Consider the following 21,209-nt stretch of genomic DNA (forward strand, 5'->3'; position numbering starts at 1 on the left):
GGTACAAGAGTACCTGTAAGAGGGGTTGCGAGACGTTGAAGAGGCTATTGAACATTGAACATTGAACATTGTTTATTTGCAGGAAAAAAAATACAAAATTTCCCTGCGGGAGGCAAAGACTAAAGGCTAAATAGCCTGACGAGGTCTTGACCTCCTGATACAGTCTGCGTCAGTGCCACATCATACACATTTACACATCAGTAACATACACATATACAAATAGGTGACATATTGTACACATATTATACACATTTCAGTAGTATGAGATATTACTTGGTTTTATGCTATCATATTCATATTTTTTTCATACATATACATTCACAAATATTTATACATTCAGAACGTGCTTACTTCTGCACACATACACAAAAATGTTTTACAAGAAACAGGCTTCTTTCTACATAATATACATTCGGAATATAATTTTCATAAAGAGAAAACAATATTGGAATCAAACGATTCTGTTTTAATATCATTGTTCACAGCAAAGAAAAAAAAAGGGAATCAACTAAGTATACAAGTATTCCTAAATGTAAATGCCTATGGATCCACTATGACGTTAGTCGAAAAAAGAAATGATTTATGATGACATTTAAATTTTTTTGTTTTCAGCGTAAAGTCTATATTCGATCAACGGGCTATTCAATGGGCTATTCAATGGGCTATTCAACCAGGCTATTCAACGTTGGATGAATCGGGAACTTGCTTCCATATTTATAGAATTTGCAAGAGCTAGATTCGCACGTTTATAGACTTCTGTTGTGTCGCTATATTGCGTGTCAATTTAATTACAATTCCTTCATTCATTTACTCATTATTTCTTTTTTGCAAATACCTCGCTACAGTTGGTAAATATATATAGTTGCTACCTGTAGCAACGCACAGTACTGGGAGTGCTTCTTCAATTCTTCCGAGTTCGTCCCTCATGCTATGGCATACGCCGTGGAAAATTTATGAGAAATGTGGGCATTCGCAGGTGTAGCCGACTTCTATTTGAACTGTGCAATTCTGACTTACTTATAATGTTGTACTTCACGACAAGGTAACGCGGCGCATAGCCGCGTTACCTCATCGTGTTGTGGTCGTGTTCAATTTTAAGCCGGCAACAACATTTCTAAAATGCAGTAAAACATGCGAACATATATGTGATTATTTGCTTCATTGGTGACTCATGACAATGATACATCGCAGAAGCCTTATAGCCTTAGAATATTCATCGATATCACTTTACAACAACATGTGCTTTGTCACTGCTAACGTAAATACCGTTATGTTAGAGTGTTTGTTTCCATAAACCCGCTGGCAAGATACTGAATTACCACGGTCATAAAAAACCACAAAACTTGGGGACCACTTTGGTTTCATTACATCAAATTGTGGAAAACACGATGAATTTTTTTTTTACACCGTGAAATTACGGATCACTATAGTGGAACAGTTCTCGTTACTGAAGGCATCGGTATACGTTGTTGCCGGCCACTATCGTTGAAGTCGTCGCCGTACGTTACGGCTTCTGGGACACAGATCGCACCGCACGACGACGATTCAAATGTGTGACGTTTGGGACCTTACCTTTCTTTGAATGGCCGTTCTACCTAGTTTATTTTAGTCTCTTTGTCCGATTTATTTTGCTCTGCTCATCTCTTTCTCATTCCTTTTCTTTATCCATTTCTTCCCTTCCCACTGCGCCGAGTAGCTAAGTGCATAGAACCCTTTAAGTGTCCTGTATTTCTCCTTTATTCTCTCTCTTTGCTTTCGTTTACTTACTAATTGCGTCGCGCTCCTAGCATACATAGAACGTCCACAGATGATATGAAGCGGGCAGAGCAATATGAGAAGGCAACTACCGTACCGTGTAAATAAAAGGAACACAAGATACTGGCAGCGCAGAATCTTGGGGACAAAGTAATGGGTGCAACGGAAGTGTTTGGCTGCAGTACGCAGTTGGTGTTAATCGTTGCGAGTCCGCGCCTCTGTGCTTCGCTGCAGAGGTGCTGTGGAAATGTTTGTCTTAGGAGCGCACTAAGAAAAGGAAAAGAAGTGGGATGGGCGGGTAGTACATACCAACACAACCACACACCCGCATTCTTCTCAGACACGTCCGTGAAACGCGCCCGTTGAAGGGCCCTGCATACTACACTAACTTTCGCCATTTTCGGCGTTTCTTCTTAGCATCTTATCACTTACATGGCTTCACAATGCCTGTTATACCGCGTGAAAGCCATCATTGACGGGATTTGTTTGCGTGGCTTCGCGTAGTAGGCTCATCAACTGGTTGAAGACGAAAGTAGATTCGTCGACTGAGGCGAAAACAAAAAAAATAAAGCATGAATTGTGTTATGTAGGTATGGTCGAGTATTGCTTCCTGCATCAGGCTTGGACTAATGCGTTTTCAGTAATCATAAACCGATAGCTGAGTAGACGAGATATGTTGCAGGCCCTATTTAAGGACTGAAAGGAATCCACGTGTGCTGTAGACGACCGTCGCTCCATTCAATGGTATTTCGTTACTGTAGTAGCATAGATTAGAACTAACAAACAAGAAAGTCAAGAAAGCGTTGGGTCTTGGCTATCTTGTCTGTTAGTTCTAATTAATGTTGGTTCCAGCAAACAAAAACGAGCCTTTAAAATCCCCCTTCTTTCCTTCATTAGTAGCATAGAAGCATTATATAAGAAGCATTGCGGGTGGAAGTAGCTGTACTGTACTATATATATATATATATATATATATATATATATATATATATATATATATATATATATATATATATATATATATATATATATCATTCATTAGCTAAGTCTTGCGCGCGAAAGGAACTGTGTGGCCGAAGAAGTGCGCTTCGAAGCTGTCAGCAGACAGCCTGCGTGCGCTGTAGTTCATTTCACCTGGTTTCGCTAATGCACGCCACGGTTCCTGCATGATTCTGTATTGGTGAGGTTGAGGCGTTCCATCTGCTTCTACACGCACCCTATGCTCGTTGCTGCCACGGACGAAATGCTCTGCGCGGTGATGGTGGGTAGCTTCTGCGGATGTCTTTTCGAGCGTGCTTGATTTCCCTTTTCCTTAAAACCGAATATAAATTTTCGTTTGAGGGCATATTTATGTTTTCAAACCAGGGATGTCGCTCCTTTAGTGGAGAACCGTGTTTTGGCCAACAGAAAACTTTTTTTTCTTTTATTTTAGCGCACCTTCCAAAAACTGACACGCATCGATGCACCGCGTGTCGACTCCGTTAAGTGCATGCCCCAGAGGAGCTCGACTATAGAGCGTCTTCGCGTCGCATGCTGATCGCGCGTGCAGGCGGAAATCGCATAACGCAGTGATTCATCCCAATTTGCGCAGTTCTCCGCCACTGCGTGGATCGCTGTGCTGCACTCTACGGTGGCAATGGCGGCGAGCTACGGCCCCGTCAGCGCGGGTCCCCGAGTGGTTCCGATCAGCGTGACGAGGAATCTGCGGAGCAGCAGCTATACCGCCACGGGTGTCCTCCACGTAGCGGAGAGCAGTCTGTCAGAGGTCGCCGGGTCGGGCCGACGTCGCTCGGCAATGCGGAACGGCGCCCCGGGAAGGAAAAGACCCGGTGACGACTTCGGTGTCAGCTACATCGGCAGTCCGCCTGACTCCGAGGAAACCGGCGTCTGGGCGGACATGGTGGTGTCCAAGCTGCGCATGCAGGCCAAGCCCAGCCTGGGCGCCGAACCGCGGCCGGACAGGAGACGCAGGCCGCCCGCCGCCCCCGCTAAGAAGAGGCCCGTCTACGTGCCGCGGTTCGCTACTGCGGCCGGCGGCGCCACCAACGCCAACGTCGGCAGACGCAGCAACAGTCGGCCAGCGCGGGCCAAGCCGCCGCGCTACACGTACTGGAAGACCGTTTCGTACACGCCATTTCCGTACTACGGATTTGGCTACGGACCGTACGGCTTTGGATACGGTTGGAAGCCGTACGGCCCTTGGATGATGTATGGCTAGATGGGCTTCCGAGAAATCGAGCCACCAGTTGTTCCTCTGCTATTCTCAGCCGTGTATCCTGTTAATGCTGACGGAAGTGGCGGTGGAGACCCGCTTTTTCTGCCGCTTTTCGTCCCTTCTAGTGAAACCATGTGGCACGGGACACGTGAAAATCATAGAGCACACGTGCTTTACGCGGAACTTGAGCTTCCCGTTGCTTGCTGGAACGCGCTTGAAGAGTAAGCGCGGGCTCCGTGTGAATAAATGACTACAGAGGAACCGGCAGGCCTTTTGGCAGGTACATAGTCAAAGACCACCCGGAAGCAAGTGTCTTTATGAAGACAATATACCAAGGTAAACTATTTAACTTGAAAAAAAAAGAAAGAAGAGGTGACACCAGGCTCTTTGTAAGACTCGAACCGTAAGACATCTACTGTGCTTAAATCTATTATTTATGTACATTGCTTTTGCACCACCAATCCTCACAGCTACTTTACTATTGACCAAAGCAACTCAACCATCACCGATTTCTGATTGAATAATGGGATATGGTCACATAAAGAGCTATATTTTTTTTCTGGGCTGTAAGATATGTGGCAGAAATAACAGCCGACGCGGACTTACAAGCTCAAACAGACGTTTATCGGCGTCCGCATGAGCCCGGAACCTAAAGATGGCTCCTTCGTTCCTGGTAGAACGAGCTCACGAGCTCGCTGGCCCAAAACTCGTCTTCGTCTTCTTGAAGGCTGAACGCGGGAAATTCAACAGGGCTATTTGCCCAGAAAAATATGTAGCTCTTTATGTGACCTTTATGAAAAAACAACAACAAAAAAAAAACGCCAAGCTTTTTATATAGCTCATTATGAAAAGAGAAAAAAAAAAACGCGAAAACGTACAACATTGCGGCAGTGTAGGCAACACGAGGAACACGCATATCTTAGCCAGACTACTCAGTGTTAGTTATTGGTTCATACTTTAGCCTTTTCTATTCTGTTATTTATCGAGGAGAGAAAGAGTTCTCACACTGATCGGTTCTGGCGTAGTACGGTGTCAAAGAATGTGGTTTGACATGTCGTGTTGGTAAAAAAAAACATACTAGCGGGCTCTCGTGTAGCGCAAAGAAACACGAGAACGCGAGAGAATACACGAGGACACGGTGCTGTCCTCGTGTCTTCTTTTGCGTCCTGGTATTTCTTTGCGCCAAGCCTTTGCGCCAAGACAAGATGTGTCATATTATTATATAGTTGATAGTGGTGAAAGGTACTCGCTGTGGTCGATAGCGAGCTTGTTCGCACAAACTGGATCCAAAAGCTGAACATATTTTTCGCTGTAACTAACACACGAATGTAATGCATCGAACTTGGAAGACGTTGCTCCACCTCCAGATCACCTTGCTTCTACGAGATATCAAAGTCATAACCTAATAGGCTATAACATGCGTTCCCTGTCTTCAAGTGCATCATAAAAAGCATTTCTATATAGCCAATAACCGCCCCGCCGATATTGTCAGCTTTATCACGCCCTATATTCTTTATTGTTTACATCTAGTTTCTTTAGTAGTTTTATGTTCTCTTCCACTATAGGTCTTCGTACGTAACGATATTGCACAAAAATCCTTCGTTTACGCCGTCGTATGTGCACCACTAGTATTGAGAACAGTTAAGTATATACATATAAACGCTTACTCTGTGTTCTTGCTTGCTGTAGAGAATGTGTGATTATGTAATCATCTGTGCACCTTCCTATTCTAATGATGCTCGCTAGTTTTATTAATGTCTTGAGCCATATGGCATAAGCTGTTGAACTGCGTGCTACTGACGATATTGCACATAGGCGAAGCTAGAAGGAGTGGACGGGGTTGGTGAAGAGAGAGAAGCTGAGAAATGCAGGGAATATAAAACGACTCACGAATCGCTTGCCACACTGTGCAACGGGGAGAGCTTTGAGGTGCGAAAAGCGAAACCAGTAATTATAGGTGTAAACCTGCTACTGAGCCGGCACAATCGTTCGGGCCGTGGTCAAGTGGTTCCAATGAACCACTAGTGATGAGCATCGCTACTGCATAGAACCTGCTCATTCATTCATTCATTCATTCATTCATTCATTCATTCATTCATTCATTCATTCATTCATTCATTCATTCATTCATTCATTCATTCATTCATTCATTTTTGAAAGTGCTGTCGGTTATAACCTATAAGAAAAGTGCCCATGAACAGCTCTGTAAGGGCCACTTGTGTTACACAAAGAACAGAAAAAGAGGAGGCAAAGCATAAAACCCAAAGAAACAGTGGTACAGGAATGCAGCATAAAAAGAAAATAAAAAAAAATAAACAGAGGACAGCAATCAGACAAAGAACGAACACAAAAGCTAAAGATGTCAAGATCATAACGCAAGATATTTTAGTGTGTTAATTTTGCATGTGATAGCGTTAGTGGGACACACTGAATTTACATTAAAAATTCGTTCGATTTCAGCCCGCGGTTCGTTAGTTTCGTCGTAATTGCGATCAGATGAATCATTGGCTGCACTTAATGTTCTATATTTCTGGCTGCGTCGTTGCGGACATTCAAAATACAGTGTATTCGTGTGTTGGTGCAGTAGCTGAGACATTCACTCGAGTGTGCCTGACTTCATGAAAATGCGTGAACAGAAGGCGTCATGAGGAACAGTGCTGCTCTCAGATGTCATCTCAACAAAATCGGTTTTCTTCGCAATAGCGCAAGAAAGGCAACCTTTAGGCCTTGAATACAAGTTAAATGAAAAAAAAAACAAAGAATTCATCTTGAGCGTTTTCATGTGTTTCGGTGATAGCAAAGGAATTTTTTTCTTTTTTTTGGCAGTTGCATGAGCCTCGAAGTGCAATATTACAATGACACAATGATGTCACTAAAGGGTCATAAGCAGAACTATGCGTGTATTAATTTTTTTATTTGTAAGTTAGTAGGAGATGTCGACGCACAAATTCGGCGCCAGCTGCTCCTTGGCTCTTAAATAGGTGGAACATGCAACTTATGAAGCTTTTGTTATCGCATACACATCAAAATAACACCACGACATTACAAGAAAATACTGGTGGTACATACAGCATAGAGTCTCAATATCACATACAAACACACTGCAGACTTTCAAAGAAAAATATATGTTATAATCAAGACAGTTTATAGGATGCTCGTATTAAGCTAATCAGAAACACCTTGAACTGAAAGCACGAGCTGAACACAAATGCGCATGACAAAAAATTACACCTCAAATCGCGTTAGCCGATCTGTTCTTGCGACGAAATTTTTGCTTTGTCTTGTGAGTTTCCTTGTTTCAATGTAAGAAAATCCATTTGAGTTTCCTTTACTTTTAAAACACGCTTATGACGAAGGTAACGTTTGGTCGGCGTACGCGTCAATGAGAATGTTTGCCAACATGTTCACTACACAATGAACTGCGGGAAACAGCGGTGACCTTGCTTATGGATGCACGGCTATCTAATGGCTTCTGGAAACTGGCTTTCTGCCCGCTCTATTCTAAGTGATGATCACGTCAGACGTCCCACGCATCTGAGCGCCGTAGGTTTCCTATTGCTCATTATGCTAAGAGTAAAACAGGCATAAATTCACTGTCCGAAGCAGAAGTAGCATTTATTTATCTGATGCAGCGAGCGATGTTTAGGAAACCAATCACACGTGACGTAATTTTTTTTTTGTACACCACTGCGACCGCACCCGCTGCGCTCGTGCGAATTCCCGTAGCGCTTTACAGGACATTGTGACACGTCGGCAACCACTTCTTTTCCAACTTCACAAGGTTCCATTTTTTATGGAACTGGCTTGTAGGATAGATATAAGTGCCTTTACGATTCAGCACTGTCGTGCGAATAGCGATAATTTCGCGTAAGTTTTCTTCGGCGATTCCCGAGAGTGCAACATAGTTCATAGACTTCAAAAAGACGGAGTTAATCGTGTTAATACTTTCGCTGCTCGTCGGTTTTACTGATTAATGAATCTGGCCTTCCGACTTGATCGAGCTTCCCGTACATTAGTTAAAATTTTAGGCCACCGATAATCCCCGATATCTAAAGGGATCTCTGGAATACATACTAAAGATGCCATGCCTGCTTGTTTGAGCTTGTGTACGTGTGCGTATGCACGCGCGCGCGTGTGTGTGTGTCGTGCACGCAAACACACACACACACACACACACACACACACACACACACACACACACACACACACACACACACACCACACACACACACACACACACACACACACACACACACACACACACACACACACACACACACACACACACACACACACACACACACACACACACACACACACACACACACACACACACACACACACACACACACACACACACACACACACACAAACGAACGGACGAACGTGTTTTGAGTAACGTTACGCGATTCATGGCGCCACGAAACAATGTGTGTCCCGTGAAGCAAAAGTCTCTAATGAAAAAGCTTTGGCGTGTAGTATAGTTTTTGGGACCTACGCAGTTACCCATCAAATTAGAAGCGTTATGCATTAACAGATCAGACGTTCACATATACCGTAAACCTTTGTCGTCGGGTGCGCACATAATAGGTTGGACTAGTTTGGCACGGAATTCCGTAACATGCCCCATATCTAGATGTTATACGGGCTCAAGGTGTGCGGGAAAACGGAAATCACACGAGCGCGGGATCTTCGCTTTCATCTGTGGCCGCCAGCGCACACGCGCGGCAGCTAGCGCAGAAAAGGTCGCTCCATGGCTGCAAATTGCCAGGATTGGCCAAAGCGCGCGTGGTGCTTGTTACAGCGGCGAAGCGCCCTGGGGCGACTCGCGCTCGGCCGGGAGGCGTGTTCAAGGCCGTTGGCCTTCACGGCAAGGCTGCTACCGGCCGCCTTCGGCTGTGGCCATAAAAGCGAGACAAAAAGTGAGAAGAAAGGGGTCAGCAGCACCGCGGGCGCTTCACTCGGGTGTCCCGTGAGAACGGCAGTCGGGTGACACGTTTCGGCAGGACGCGATTCACGCCTTGACGAGTCCAAATGACCCAGCTTGTGCAACACGGGCCGCGTTAAGCTCGCACGGGCGCTTCAGGGTGCGCCGCGGCATCGTGATTTGGGGAAACTGCTTCTGCTGTCCGTTCCGTTTATATCTATAAAAGGCTCGAGCGAGCTTTAGACAAAATTTTCACGAACCTGCCGCAAATAGCCACTGCCAGAATCTGCTTGTATTCACATCCAAATAAAGGTAAGAACTGCAAGAGATTTATATATACAGGAAGGTCCCGTAGTTAGAAACTGAATCGGCATCTCCTATGCGTGGTGATGAAATAACTGAAACGAACAGCAATGGCAACATGTGAAATTTGCGATTATCAAAAAACTGTTATGACACATGACATAAATGACAGTATAACAGAACTTGAAGTTATCGAATCGGCTTTTCGTATTGAGACAAGGATAACAGTCGTTATCCGATCAAACTGTGCAGGTTAATGCCAAATGCTTGAAAACTTTAAGTGCGAAAAAGAAAGAAAATAAGAAAATTCACGAGTCATTCGACTCTCTGGAGGTGGATGACCAGCGACGTGCAAGACTAAGGTGTGATGAACAGGCTGAATGGAAGGCTGGGTTATCGTATATGAAATATATGAAATAGCCGATAATGGTCACGCAGCTCTTTTTTCTTTTTGTTGGGGTTTTACGTCCCATAACCATGACATGATTATGAGAGACACCGTAGTGGAGGGCTCAGGAAATTTCAACCACCTGGGGTTCTTTAACGTGCACCTAAATCTAAGCACACGGGCCTGTATAGCATTTCGCCTCCAACGAAATGCGGCCGCCGCAGCCGTATTTTAGCTCCTGTGTCAATGCTAAGAAATGACGTACGAAGAGGAACGTGACCGTTCTGTGAAGCAATGTTAAGTATTCTTCGAGAAAAAAGTAGAGCCATGCCACTCTGTGAAGATGGATGGCCAGCAAAGCTGTTTAGCATACGACACAGAGGTGATACAGAATTTCGAACCATAGCCGATCACACACCCTGCTACTAAATCCGAAACGTTAGTCCAGAAAGTCCCTTTTGAATTTAGCTTTAAGCTTTCCACTTGAGCAGCATGCGTCTTTTTGCCGCGACATATGCGTCGTATTGTTTGGCTTGACGCATGTGCTTGGCGTTTCGTGCACGATCTTAATCGGTGTTTGCCGCCCGTGTGTTCCCTTCTTCATTTTTATTGGACCAGTGGTGAGTTGTGGGGTTGGCCCAATTTGTGTGGCACGTACAGTCGCGCTCAATATGACTTGCAACACGGGAGCGCGTGGCCTCACGCGTTAAAAGATTTCGCATTCCTTCTACTCGCCCTTGTTTGTACAACTAAGCGCTGTTCTTTCGCTGGGAATGTTCCCAAATAAGAAAATAATATTAAATTACAGAAATGAAGCAAGTTGAAGCCGTGTGCAATCATTGAACTCGTGAGGCCACGCGTTGCAAGTCATATCGAGCGCGACTGTACGAGCTCTAGGGGTTTTCTGTTCGCGGAGTTACGACTTACCTAGTCATATACAGTTTCGCTGCCAAATTGGTTGTGAATGCGAAAGCATTATTGTCGAATTGAACGACCGAACCAGCAAACATCGTGCTGTGCGAACCATCATGCAGCAGCCTGCGGTCATAACGTCCCATGCCACCAACGTCCTGGGCGACGAGGAGACGAGCACTTGTGCACTTTATCAAACATCATGTTCCTTGGACTAAAATTTCCATTGTCAATGCCGGCGTCACGGTAGCGGTGACGTCAAAATTTCGGTCAAAGTAGAGTGCACAGACCTGCTCTCCAGGAAGCGCTGCATGGTTTAGGTCAATGGGTAAGGCACTCGGCTTCAGTTCGTGCTGTCGTTCACAAAAATTCGCATTTATTCTGTTTTTATGCATCAACTTTTTTTGTCGCAATTACCGAGGCGAAGTTAATTATAACGCAAGAGAGAGCTTGCGCGGACTAGGAACGCGCGGATAACACGGGCTTGCGAGGGCGATTTGGCGCAGTGGCGATGCCCTCTCCTCTCACGCAATACTTGGTGCGCAAGAACGGCACTAGAAGTGTTCCCTTTCGCCGGCTTTGCTCCGTCGAGGCACGCACGTGAAGTGGCGTCGCAGCCAATGGGAACTTAGGTGCCGTTACGCTGCCACAGACGCCGCCTTTTTTTCGCTCAATGAGCCGTTCGACGCCTTCGCACCAGAAAAGCTCACAACATTACAGCGGCTACTGTGACGGCGTAAACACAGCAGTTCCAAGAAATGCTCTATATGGGCCAGCAAAAATACAACTGTCGTACAAGAAGATCCATGTTTACGTCCAGAATCAGAATTCTTAAAATGAAATGCAGCAAACGAACAAAAAAAAACTTAGTATAGCTGGTGTGTTCTTCAGCCATATCTTTTCATCTTGAAAAAACTATGAGCGCACAGAAAACACAAGATGGAATACCAACGTGCCCAAACCGCCGCACTGCTGAACTTCATATCCTTTCACCCAATCGTAAGCACCAACTTACAATTGTAGTTGGCAAGGCGTTTTTAGTTTTCAGGCGTTTTTAGTCAACAGGCCCAACGTATTTTGTTGTATAGTAAAAAAAATGACCGCATCTCCACTAATGTGAATCATGACGAGTGGCGAAACACTGGGTATCGTACCGGTATGTCACCGTACGTCACCCGCGCGTTGCCATTGTGAATGTAAATTGAGTGACATAAAGTGTATATATATACAAATGTATTTATGTGGTTCCTCTTTAATGCTCTTCTATTTTAATCCTGTTGTTATAATTCGTACATCGTCTTGAGTTCTGGAGTCCGTTTTCCCTTCATTATTACTGCTTTGTTGTCTGTGAAATGGAGAGCCAATGGTTCTTCGAGTGGATCTAGTCTAAAGTTGGCAAAGACAAGGTCTATGCATGTTCCTCGGGTGGTTGTTGGTTGTATCCAGTCATATGAAATGCATCGTAGAGCGTATCAAGACATCATATACTGCATAATCCAGTCGCTGTCCATAATGTCTACGTTGAAGTCGCCGACTAGTATAAAGGGTTCGTACTTGTACTTTGTTTTGTAATCGTAATCGTAACATACACACATATGTTTCGCCTTTGAGGAGGAAATGCCGCGGACTTCTAAAGTTGTCTCCGACTCAAGCTCTTACGAAAGCATTTCTTCAGGGTTTCTCGTTGAAGACAAACTGTCAGGCACGACACCTTCCACATCCCACTGTGCACATACTTCAGAATTGTGATAGCCAGATTTGTTGATTTCGGGAACATAGTGCCTTTAATTATTATTCGATTTCGTTTTTATTAAGATATTTCAGGAGTGTTTTGAGTGCTGCATATGACTTATCTGAGACTTTATAATCGTAATCGTAATCGCCACATGCATACATACATACATACATACATACATACATACATACATACATACATACATACATACATACATATGTTTCGACTATATCGACGGTTTTCTATATACCGTGACAGCGGACAGTGAGTGTCGACGACAAAGCTAGGTCCTGAGGTGCTTCGCCCCTAAAAGTCATGGGGCTGTAGACAGTTTGCGCTAAAGCTTTACAGTCGTGCGCGCCGCGTAAAGGCCACAAGCGGAGCGCGAAGTTGCCGTTTCCTCAGGCGCCCTCTTTTCAAACAGAGGCCGGTTCTCACTCTCCTCGGTGGGCGGGTCGTCTGCACGTTGACTTCGTGGATCTGCCTGTTTACGTCGTAAGAGACATAGCATGCTTATTGGCCGATAGCCGACGTAAATCGAGAGCTGCGTTCGGATCAGATGCGCTTCTTGCCGCGGGGTGCCGCCACTTGCCGGCGCCGCACTCCTCAGTACACGGTAGCCGCACTCGCGCACGCGAATCACAGCGGGAGAGCGATCGCGTTTCATGACGCGCGCTGACGTAACTTCGTTCCCCCGTGCCATCCCTCCCTGTCTAGCTTCCAGTGCGCTCGTCGGCACGAGAAAAGAGAGAAAGCGCTGGGAGCGTGCGCCAAACCCCCGTAATTCTGCTCGTTCTTGACGGATTCGAGAAGTTTTTGCGGCAATATATCGATTCGGGAGGCAGTAAACTCCGATACTGAGGTCATTAGATCATTACTTGGAAAAGTGGTTCATGACCCCTTTAAGGTCGAAATGACAAGAGCGAACACTGCTAAACTTCATCTTGTTAATCATGGGTCAATGACATTTATAACGTAATTTCATTTTCTTCGCATCCGTATAGTGACCATAGTCGACAGGTAAGTTAGAGAAAAGGACTAGAAGAAGCCAGAAGCTGGGAAAGCACAACAATCCACTTGTACGTTCAACAGATTCTCCCAGATTACGCCACAATTGATTCTTGAACAACGCAGGTTTGGGAGTGCATGGTCAACAGAGAACTTGCATAAGTTGAGGCGCTTAGATATACGTTCTTTTTTGTAACAATAATGTGATCCATGGTTGCCATGGTAATGCCTCGCTAAACAGAAATATGCTTTGACAACCCTATATATCTAAGAGATTTTCTTGTGGCCAGCAGGACAATTAATGTTCTTTGATTTCTAGAATCCTTCTGAAAAAGCTAGAGCGCAAGGGCAACGGGGCTCGAAGAAATGACATAAACAAGCATGCGTTTTTACTGAACACGTGGGAAAAATGCGCAGGTGCGTTGTATACGTCAAGATGAGCGACAAACGAACGAACTTCAAGGGCACGTGTCTGGCAATTATGGATGTTGTTGAGCTCTCTATCGTAAACTACAAGGACGCTGTTTCTTGGGCCTAGTTAGAATTGCGTCCGTTTGTGGCTCTCTGTGTTCCTCACCGTGTCGTAGTCTTCATAAAGCGTGTCCAAAAACCAGTAACAAGGAAGGTTTGTATAGAATGACATTCTTACATGCTGCCGTTCCAGACAGATACGTGACCAGGACTTGTCTCTGGTGAAACGAACAGCAACGCTTGCTCACATAACACGTCAATGCACCGACCGCCAAGACAAAACGGTCTCACCAGGACTCGCAAAACAAACACCCCCACGTGGTTTTGAGAGGCCCGACTTTCTGAAATGGACTCGGGAAGGCAACTGGCAACCCTAGACCAGGCCCGACGAGCCATGGCAGCCACTTGGGCGGGAGGCACTACCCAAGATTGAGCCAAGCAGACTTTTTATAAAAAAATAAGGTTTCTTCTTCTTCTTCTTCTTCTTCTTCTTTTGTGCGATAGAATATGCTTCCGAGATTTTTCGCGCGGTTTGGTTAGAGTTCAGTTCAGTTTAGTTCAGTTTATTCATTCAGAATACAAAATTCGTAGATAGTAGTATGCAGACGAGGGTCCCAAAGTCAAGCGACTGCAATGGGACCCTCGGTTAACAATAGCATTAAAATGATTAATTATAACACCATTTAAAATACGCAACACAAGTGAAAATGAACAGTGAACTTACAAAAAAGAACAACAAATAAACAAAAAAGCATCCTGAATGCGACACAAGAACATAGTAATAAGTTATACAAGTAGACATAATCACGCCATAAGACAAAAACCTAAATTTGCAAAAACTTTCCAATTTCATGCCCGTTTACATAAGAAATAATTATCGTTGTCAACCTAGTTATGCAAGATGAAGTTTTTAAGTTCATGTTTGAATGCATGAAAAGATGATGATGATTTTAGTGTATAGGGCAGGTTATTCCACGATTTCAGGACCGCGAAGGCGGACGTCACTTTGCCATAGTTGGTGTTACATTTAGGTAAAAGAAAGTTGTGACTGTAGGCGAATGTAGTGCTGTTGGTGTTAGTGAGTAAACTAGCATCGGTTAAATCAAACACTAGCTGTTTGTTAAGTTGTTTAAATAACGTTATGATTATGTGAAAATTAAATAAGCCAGACAGAGTAAGAATACAGTTAGCCTGAAGGAGTGGCATTAGAATAAAATGAACTGTCGGTAATAATGCGAATGGCCTGATTCTGAATGTACTGTACGGACGAAATATGAGTGAGTGAGTAAAAACTTTATTGGACATGTCCGGCGTCATTGGGTGGGGTGGGGCTACAAGCACCCCGGCCTAGGTGACGGCCTCGAGTCCTTGGACCCTGGCGGCATCCTGGGCGTGCCGGACGGCCCACAGTTGATCGGCAAGGTCGTGGCTGAGCAGAGCCGCCTCCCACCGCGCCTCGCGGTTCGAGACTGCCATGTCTACCGGGTTCGTAGGGGACTGCTGCTGGCTACCGGTACATTTCCACAGCATGTGCTGCAGCGTCGCTCTGGCTCCGCACGCTTTACACGCGTCGGACGTATAAATGTCTGGGTAGCAGAGGCGAAGGATCACCGGATTTGGGTACGTGTGTGTCTGTAGTTGTCTCCAGGCAACCTGCTGTTTCTTGTTTAGTTTGGCGTGGGGTGGTGGATATTTGCATCTGTTCAGTCTGTAGTGTTGTGTGATGTCTCTGAAAGTGGTCATGCGATCCCCCCACGTCCATTCCCGCATCGCTGTCGAAGTGTGCGAGACATCGGGACTGTCGGCAGGCGTCGCAGCTCGGCGTGTAAGTCCTCGAGCCGCGGCGTGGGCAGTCGCGTTGCCCGCAAGCGGAGGGTCCGTGTGGGCGGGGGTCCATATGAGGAAACTTTCGTTTTTGCGGCAAATGTTGCCTTCGTGAATTTGGAGAATGCGGGCCGCTTCGCGGGAGATCCGGCCGCTGGCGTAGTTGCGTATCGCCGCCTGCGAGTCGCCTATTATCACCTCGGCGTCCGTGGTTGCTATCGCGAGGGCTATGGCAGCTTCTTCGGCCGCCTCCGTCTCTTCCGTGCCTATCGTCGCACTCGTGACGCAAGTTCCTGCGTGATCCGTGATCGCGACCGCGAAGCCGCGGTGGCACTCGTAACGGGCCGCGTCCACGTAAACTGTGTCTTTGCTGCTGCCGAATTTCTTTTCAAGGTCTTGGGCGCGCCTGTTGCGCCGACCGATGTGATGTGTCGGGTGCATGTTCTTAGGCAACGGCAGAACGACGATGCGCTCGCGAATACGTCTGGGTATCCCGACCTTTTCGCCGCGCTGCGTATGGTAGTTGATGCCCAGTGCCTCGAGGATGTGTCGACCGGTTCTGGTCTTCGCCAGACGTTCGTATTGGGAGATGTTGTGTGCTTCGATTATCTCGTCTAGAGTATTGTGTAACCCCAGCTCGAGAAATTTTTCCGTGCTAGTATTAACCGGTAATCCAATTGCGCGTTTGTACGCCTTGCGGATGAGACGATCTAGTTTGGCGCGTTCAGTCGCCTGCCACTTGAGGTAGGCATGACGAAATATGAGTGTTATATGTATTTCCCCATGATGTAATGCCATAGGTGATGTGACTATGTATGAAGGCAAAGTATAAAGACAATAAGGCTTCAAGTGAAAAAAAAAGGACGAGATTTGATGAGCGATCTTACACCAAATGCTGTTTTTTGTTTGACGTAAAGAATATGATTGGTGAACTTGAAATAAGGGTTTAATTTTACGCCCAGAAAACACACACAGTTAGACGCAGGAATGAAATGATTGTCAATGGACACTTGTGGTATGAAAGGTAGCATTTTTTGTGATGTTTTAAAAACCATGAACTGAGTTTTGAGCGGGTTTAAAATTAAGTTGTTTAAGCGACACCATTCAACGACATTAGTCAGTTCCTTGTTCAGCATATTGATCAGAGTAGGCAATGATTTATGCGAGATGGAAATGGTCGTATCATCGAGAGTGTAGAGTGTCGATACAAAATGACTGTGTTTAATAACAAGGATTCTAACTTGCACGATTGGCATTAATTGACACGATTTGTCGCGCAAGAAGTGCCGGAAACATATCACGTCAGCACGGAAGTCAACAACCCTTCTCACCTCGTCAATGAGAGTTCGACTATTCATTCAGCATTGCTAAAACGTTCCTTTGGCACGTGTTTATACAAGACACGTTAGTTTTACGCTAACCTTGACATGCGTGATGTATATGCCTATATTTTTCCGTGTGTGGCAGGGTGCCAATCTGGGCACGTTGGCAGTCCATTTTTAAGAATGGTAAACGCGCAGTAGCGACAGCGACATACAGAGAAGGCACATACACGCGCACACATAGCGCTAAGCCCTCTCTCACTACTGAGTGTTTGCTGCCACACACACACACACAAAAGTGTGTGGCAGCATACACTCTGTAGTGAGAGATGGCTTAATTATTTGTATTGTGTCACCTTCTTCGTGTCCTGTTTCTGGGCTCTAGTTTTTCCTGTTACATTTTGCCTTTACCTTTAGGACTAAAGAACACTGCGGCGTTCCTGCACGGGTGCAAGATAATGTTCTTTGTCATACAGTGGACGTGAACCTATATGATACTTTTTTTTTCTCAGTACGAGAGCATTCTTAGGGTAGTCTACCCATACTTGGCTCTGCGCCCTTCTATTAGATCCAGTCACTTTGAGTAATTAGTCGAACGTGGGCCTGCAGCATGGTAAGCGGGTACCAATCCTCGGTATGCCATGCCAACAGTTTAGAAGGGGGCGCAGAATACGTCATACAACGGAGTGAAAGAGCACTGCCACCATTTTGCTGCAACGATAAGGGTTAGAACGTTGCCCTCCAGAGACGTGCACTTAGTTTGGTTGTTCAAGCAACGAAACCATATTAAGGCATTGTCACCCACCACTCAACCGGGTGTCGAGGTGTGAGCAGTTCGCGCTCGCAGGGTTAAAAGGTCTTCACAGGCGCACACTGAGTTTGGCTGCTAAAGCAGTGAGAACAAATGGACGTTCGCTCACACTACGTTCAATGGGCTGTAATGAAATTTAAGTCAAGTATGTGTGCTGTGCGAACGTACTTGCATAACTTAGAAAATGATCGTAGGGGTTCGGCTAGTTTATTTATTTAGTTTTTCACATCGAAGCTATTAGCCTATACTTGGTCGGGATTTTTCTTGGCGTCGGCGTCCTCATCAAGAAGAAAAAAAGAACAAACAAGAGTGCCTCGATGTCCTCCTCGCCCGCGCGGGTCAGGAGGACATCGAGGCACTCTAGAACAAACAACCCTGTGGCGCCATTTAGCGACATCGTCCACCCAGGCAGAGCCCAAATGGCAGATGCCGACGGGGGAGTGAAGAATGACGTCACTAGTAGGCAGAGCCCAATAGCTTGCGACGTATGAATTGACGTCACTAGCCTTTCGTATAGAAAATAAATTATAACAGCCCGCCTAGCACCTGATTTGAGCGTTGCTGCGGCAGCGCTATGGGTAGGCCACATGTACAGGGGTTGTCAAAAGTTCCCAGGCCGCGCTGCCATAAGATTAAGGACGAGACTGACGGTCCGATTTTGTATCCGACCCGACGCTGCAGTGCGGCAGCCGGAATAGTGACGTTTCGTCGTACCGGACCGCCGGATCGGATGTCTCGGATCAAACCGGGCATATATTTTCGTCTCTGGATCGGACCGTCGGATGGCCTCAGCCAATGACAGTGAAATAGAGATGTGACGTCGCGCCGTTGGTGGCGCCCATGTCGCTGCTCCGGTTCTCGCCGCTCCGATCACAGTGGCGAAGGCAAGGCATTTGTCGGCATCGCCGCTCGCAGCGTCATGAAGAAGATCGGCTACAATTTGTTTGTATTTCCTTATTCAATAAAGTCATGTTTGTAATAATAATATCATAATTGTTGGGGTTTAACGTCCCAAAACCACGATATGCTTATGAGGGACACCGTAGTGGAGGGCATAGGGCGGCAAAAAAATTGGAGCTCACTCAGACTCACTCAAAAGATATGTTTTGCTCTGAGGGCTCACTCGGACTCAGACTCACCAAAATTTTCCTCAACCAGACTCACTCGGACTCAGACTCACTAAACATTTGCTCAGCCGGACTCACTCAGACTCAAACTCACCAATATATTACTCAGCCGGACTCATTCAGACTCAGACTCATGGCTTCACCTGAATCTGAGTGAGGCTGAGTGAGTCGACTCATGAGTCCGGTGGCGTAAAATGAGCTTTTTCGACCATAGTGTCAATCCTTTTAATGCCAATATCTCACATAATCAATGCCCTACGATACGCCTTTTGATCTTCAAATACGGGTTCTCATATATCATATACTATAATTATCATATATTGATCCAGTAAGGACATTTTTATGAAATGCGCGACTTACACGAGATATTTTTATCAAGAACTTCCCATAAATGAGTTTGCGGGGGGAGGTCATGGCACCCCTTCCCCTAACTCACGCCTCTAATCAATATACGTTGAGGTGGCGCATGAATGCTAGTGTTTTGAGATATGTGTGAATAGACTTGAGTATAAGCGTAAGGCGATATAAGGCTGATAATAATGCTGAAGATGAATAGATAGGACCTTAAGTCGGCAACAAAAGGTGGAGCTCACTCGGACTCACTCAAGAAATATATATTGCGCTTAGGGCTCACTCGGACTCAGACTCACCAATATTTTCCTCAACTGGACTCACTCGGAGTCAGACTCACTAAAATTTTCTTCAACCAGACTCACTCGGACTCAAACTCACCAAAAAATTTCTCACCCGGACTTAGACTCACGGCCCGATCTGAGCCTGAGTGAATCTGAGTGACTCGACTCATGAGTGAGTTACTCATGATGGTGGAGGGCTTCGGAAATTTATTATTACCTATATTATTAAAAATCATTACCTATGGTGGAAAATTATTACCTATGGTGGAGGGCTTCGGAAATTTCGACCACCTGGGGTTCTTCAACGTGCACCTAAATCTAAGAACACGGGCCTCAAGCATTTTCTCCTCCATCGAAAATGTGGCCGCCGCGGCCGGTATTCGATCCCGCGACCTTCGGGTCAGCAGTCGAGCACCATAACTACAAGACCACCGTGACGGATAAGTGATGTTTGAAGTGTGTCATGTCTGCAAGACAGCGCCCGTTTCCAAACCACTAGCGAGATCACGAGTAACGATGCAAGGACATTTGGCAGGAAACATCGACTCCGGCCGTCACGGCTCTTCGGGTCACTTCGTTTCCACGTTTTCTCTTCACATCTATGGCGTCGAGAAAACCTATTGCATACATAAACGTGTGACGTAAAAGTGCAAAGCTTAAACGTGTTGGCAAAAACAAGTGCAATGTACATATATGGTAGAGGATTATCCCTTACGCATGAGACTTCTGCTGACAATCAGCTTCAATTTAAAAAAAATTAACTTGATGTTCGCTGCAGAACATGTATACGCTGGCGGTATCAGCCGAGAGAAAGAAAAGGTTTGCTTCCGTTCGAATCAGCCCATTCAATAATGGTAAAACGTGCAATTGTGATGATGTGCCTTGAATCTTCTCTCAAAAAGTCATGTGGTCACAAGATGCGTGACAGCGTTTGTGCGCAGATTGGCAGAGTAGCAGCAGCTCGGTACCCTCGCTCGGTCATTGTCGCAGTAGCTGAGTCCCTGTTACAGAAGCTTAAGGGCACAAGAAATGCAGCGGCAGCCGACAGTGCGTAGCGTGTGACGCGGCCCGAAGTTCGGCCTTATGTGCTCCGAGTGTGGTACTCCCTCAAGAAAGTCGCTGGGAAATGTGGGGTTCCGATTCTTCTTTCGGCCCCAAAGAAGCTGTCCGTTCTCTGCTCCCGCATTAGTGGGAAGAAAACAGCCCCTTGCGACAAAAGGCATGTGAGGCCCTTCGTCAAATGCGCAGTCGCAGTGGTATATGAAATTCCACTTAGCTGCGGAAAGGTCTACATAGGACAAACTGGGCGCTGCATAAACGACAGAGTGAGAAAGCATCTGCAAAATGTAACGAAAAAGGAAAAGACTAATTTAGCTGAGCATTGCAACACGTGCACGTATGTTCCTCGACTGAATGAGATTAAGATTATCGGTAGAAGTGGAAATATGAACGCACGCTTGGTCCCTCAAAGCTTTTGTTATATCGCAGAAGGTATGCGTTAGTGATCCTTCTGCCGGCCTGTATAGTGGAGCGAGGGGGCTGCGCATGTGTAATTCTCGTATCTATCCTGGCGTATGCACATGTGTTCTTGGTGTTTCTATTTCCTATTTATTCAGTGGTTCCACCCATGAATAAAGCAGTGTGAGTTTGCGCTTGTCCCTGTGCCCTCGCTTGTGAACGTGTCTTATTTTCGCGCAACCTTTCATTTCAATTGCAAGCATGTTGAACGCACTAGGCCAAGAACGAGTTTTACTAGCGTATCTTTTCTTAATGTTC

At 45.7% G+C, this 21,209-nt stretch overlaps 1 protein-coding gene across 1 annotated transcript in view; it reads left to right on the plus strand.

The window, feature by feature from the left end:
• Positions 1-4,225, plus strand: part of LOC119372015 (uncharacterized) — a 35,227-nt gene extending 31,002 nt beyond the window's left edge. Inside the window, exon 2 of the mRNA XM_037642452.2 lies at positions 3,347-4,225. Coding sequence (XP_037498380.1) covers positions 3,347-3,973 — 627 coding nt within the window. The 3' untranslated portion in view covers positions 3,974-4,225. The remainder of the gene's footprint in view (positions 1-3,346) is intronic.
• Positions 4,226-21,209: the final 16,984 nt, after the last annotated feature.

This window comes from Rhipicephalus sanguineus, chromosome 1 (genome assembly GCF_013339695.2).
Source record: "Rhipicephalus sanguineus isolate Rsan-2018 chromosome 1, BIME_Rsan_1.4, whole genome shotgun sequence".
Taxonomy (NCBI): Eukaryota; Metazoa; Arthropoda; class Arachnida; order Ixodida; family Ixodidae; genus Rhipicephalus; species Rhipicephalus sanguineus.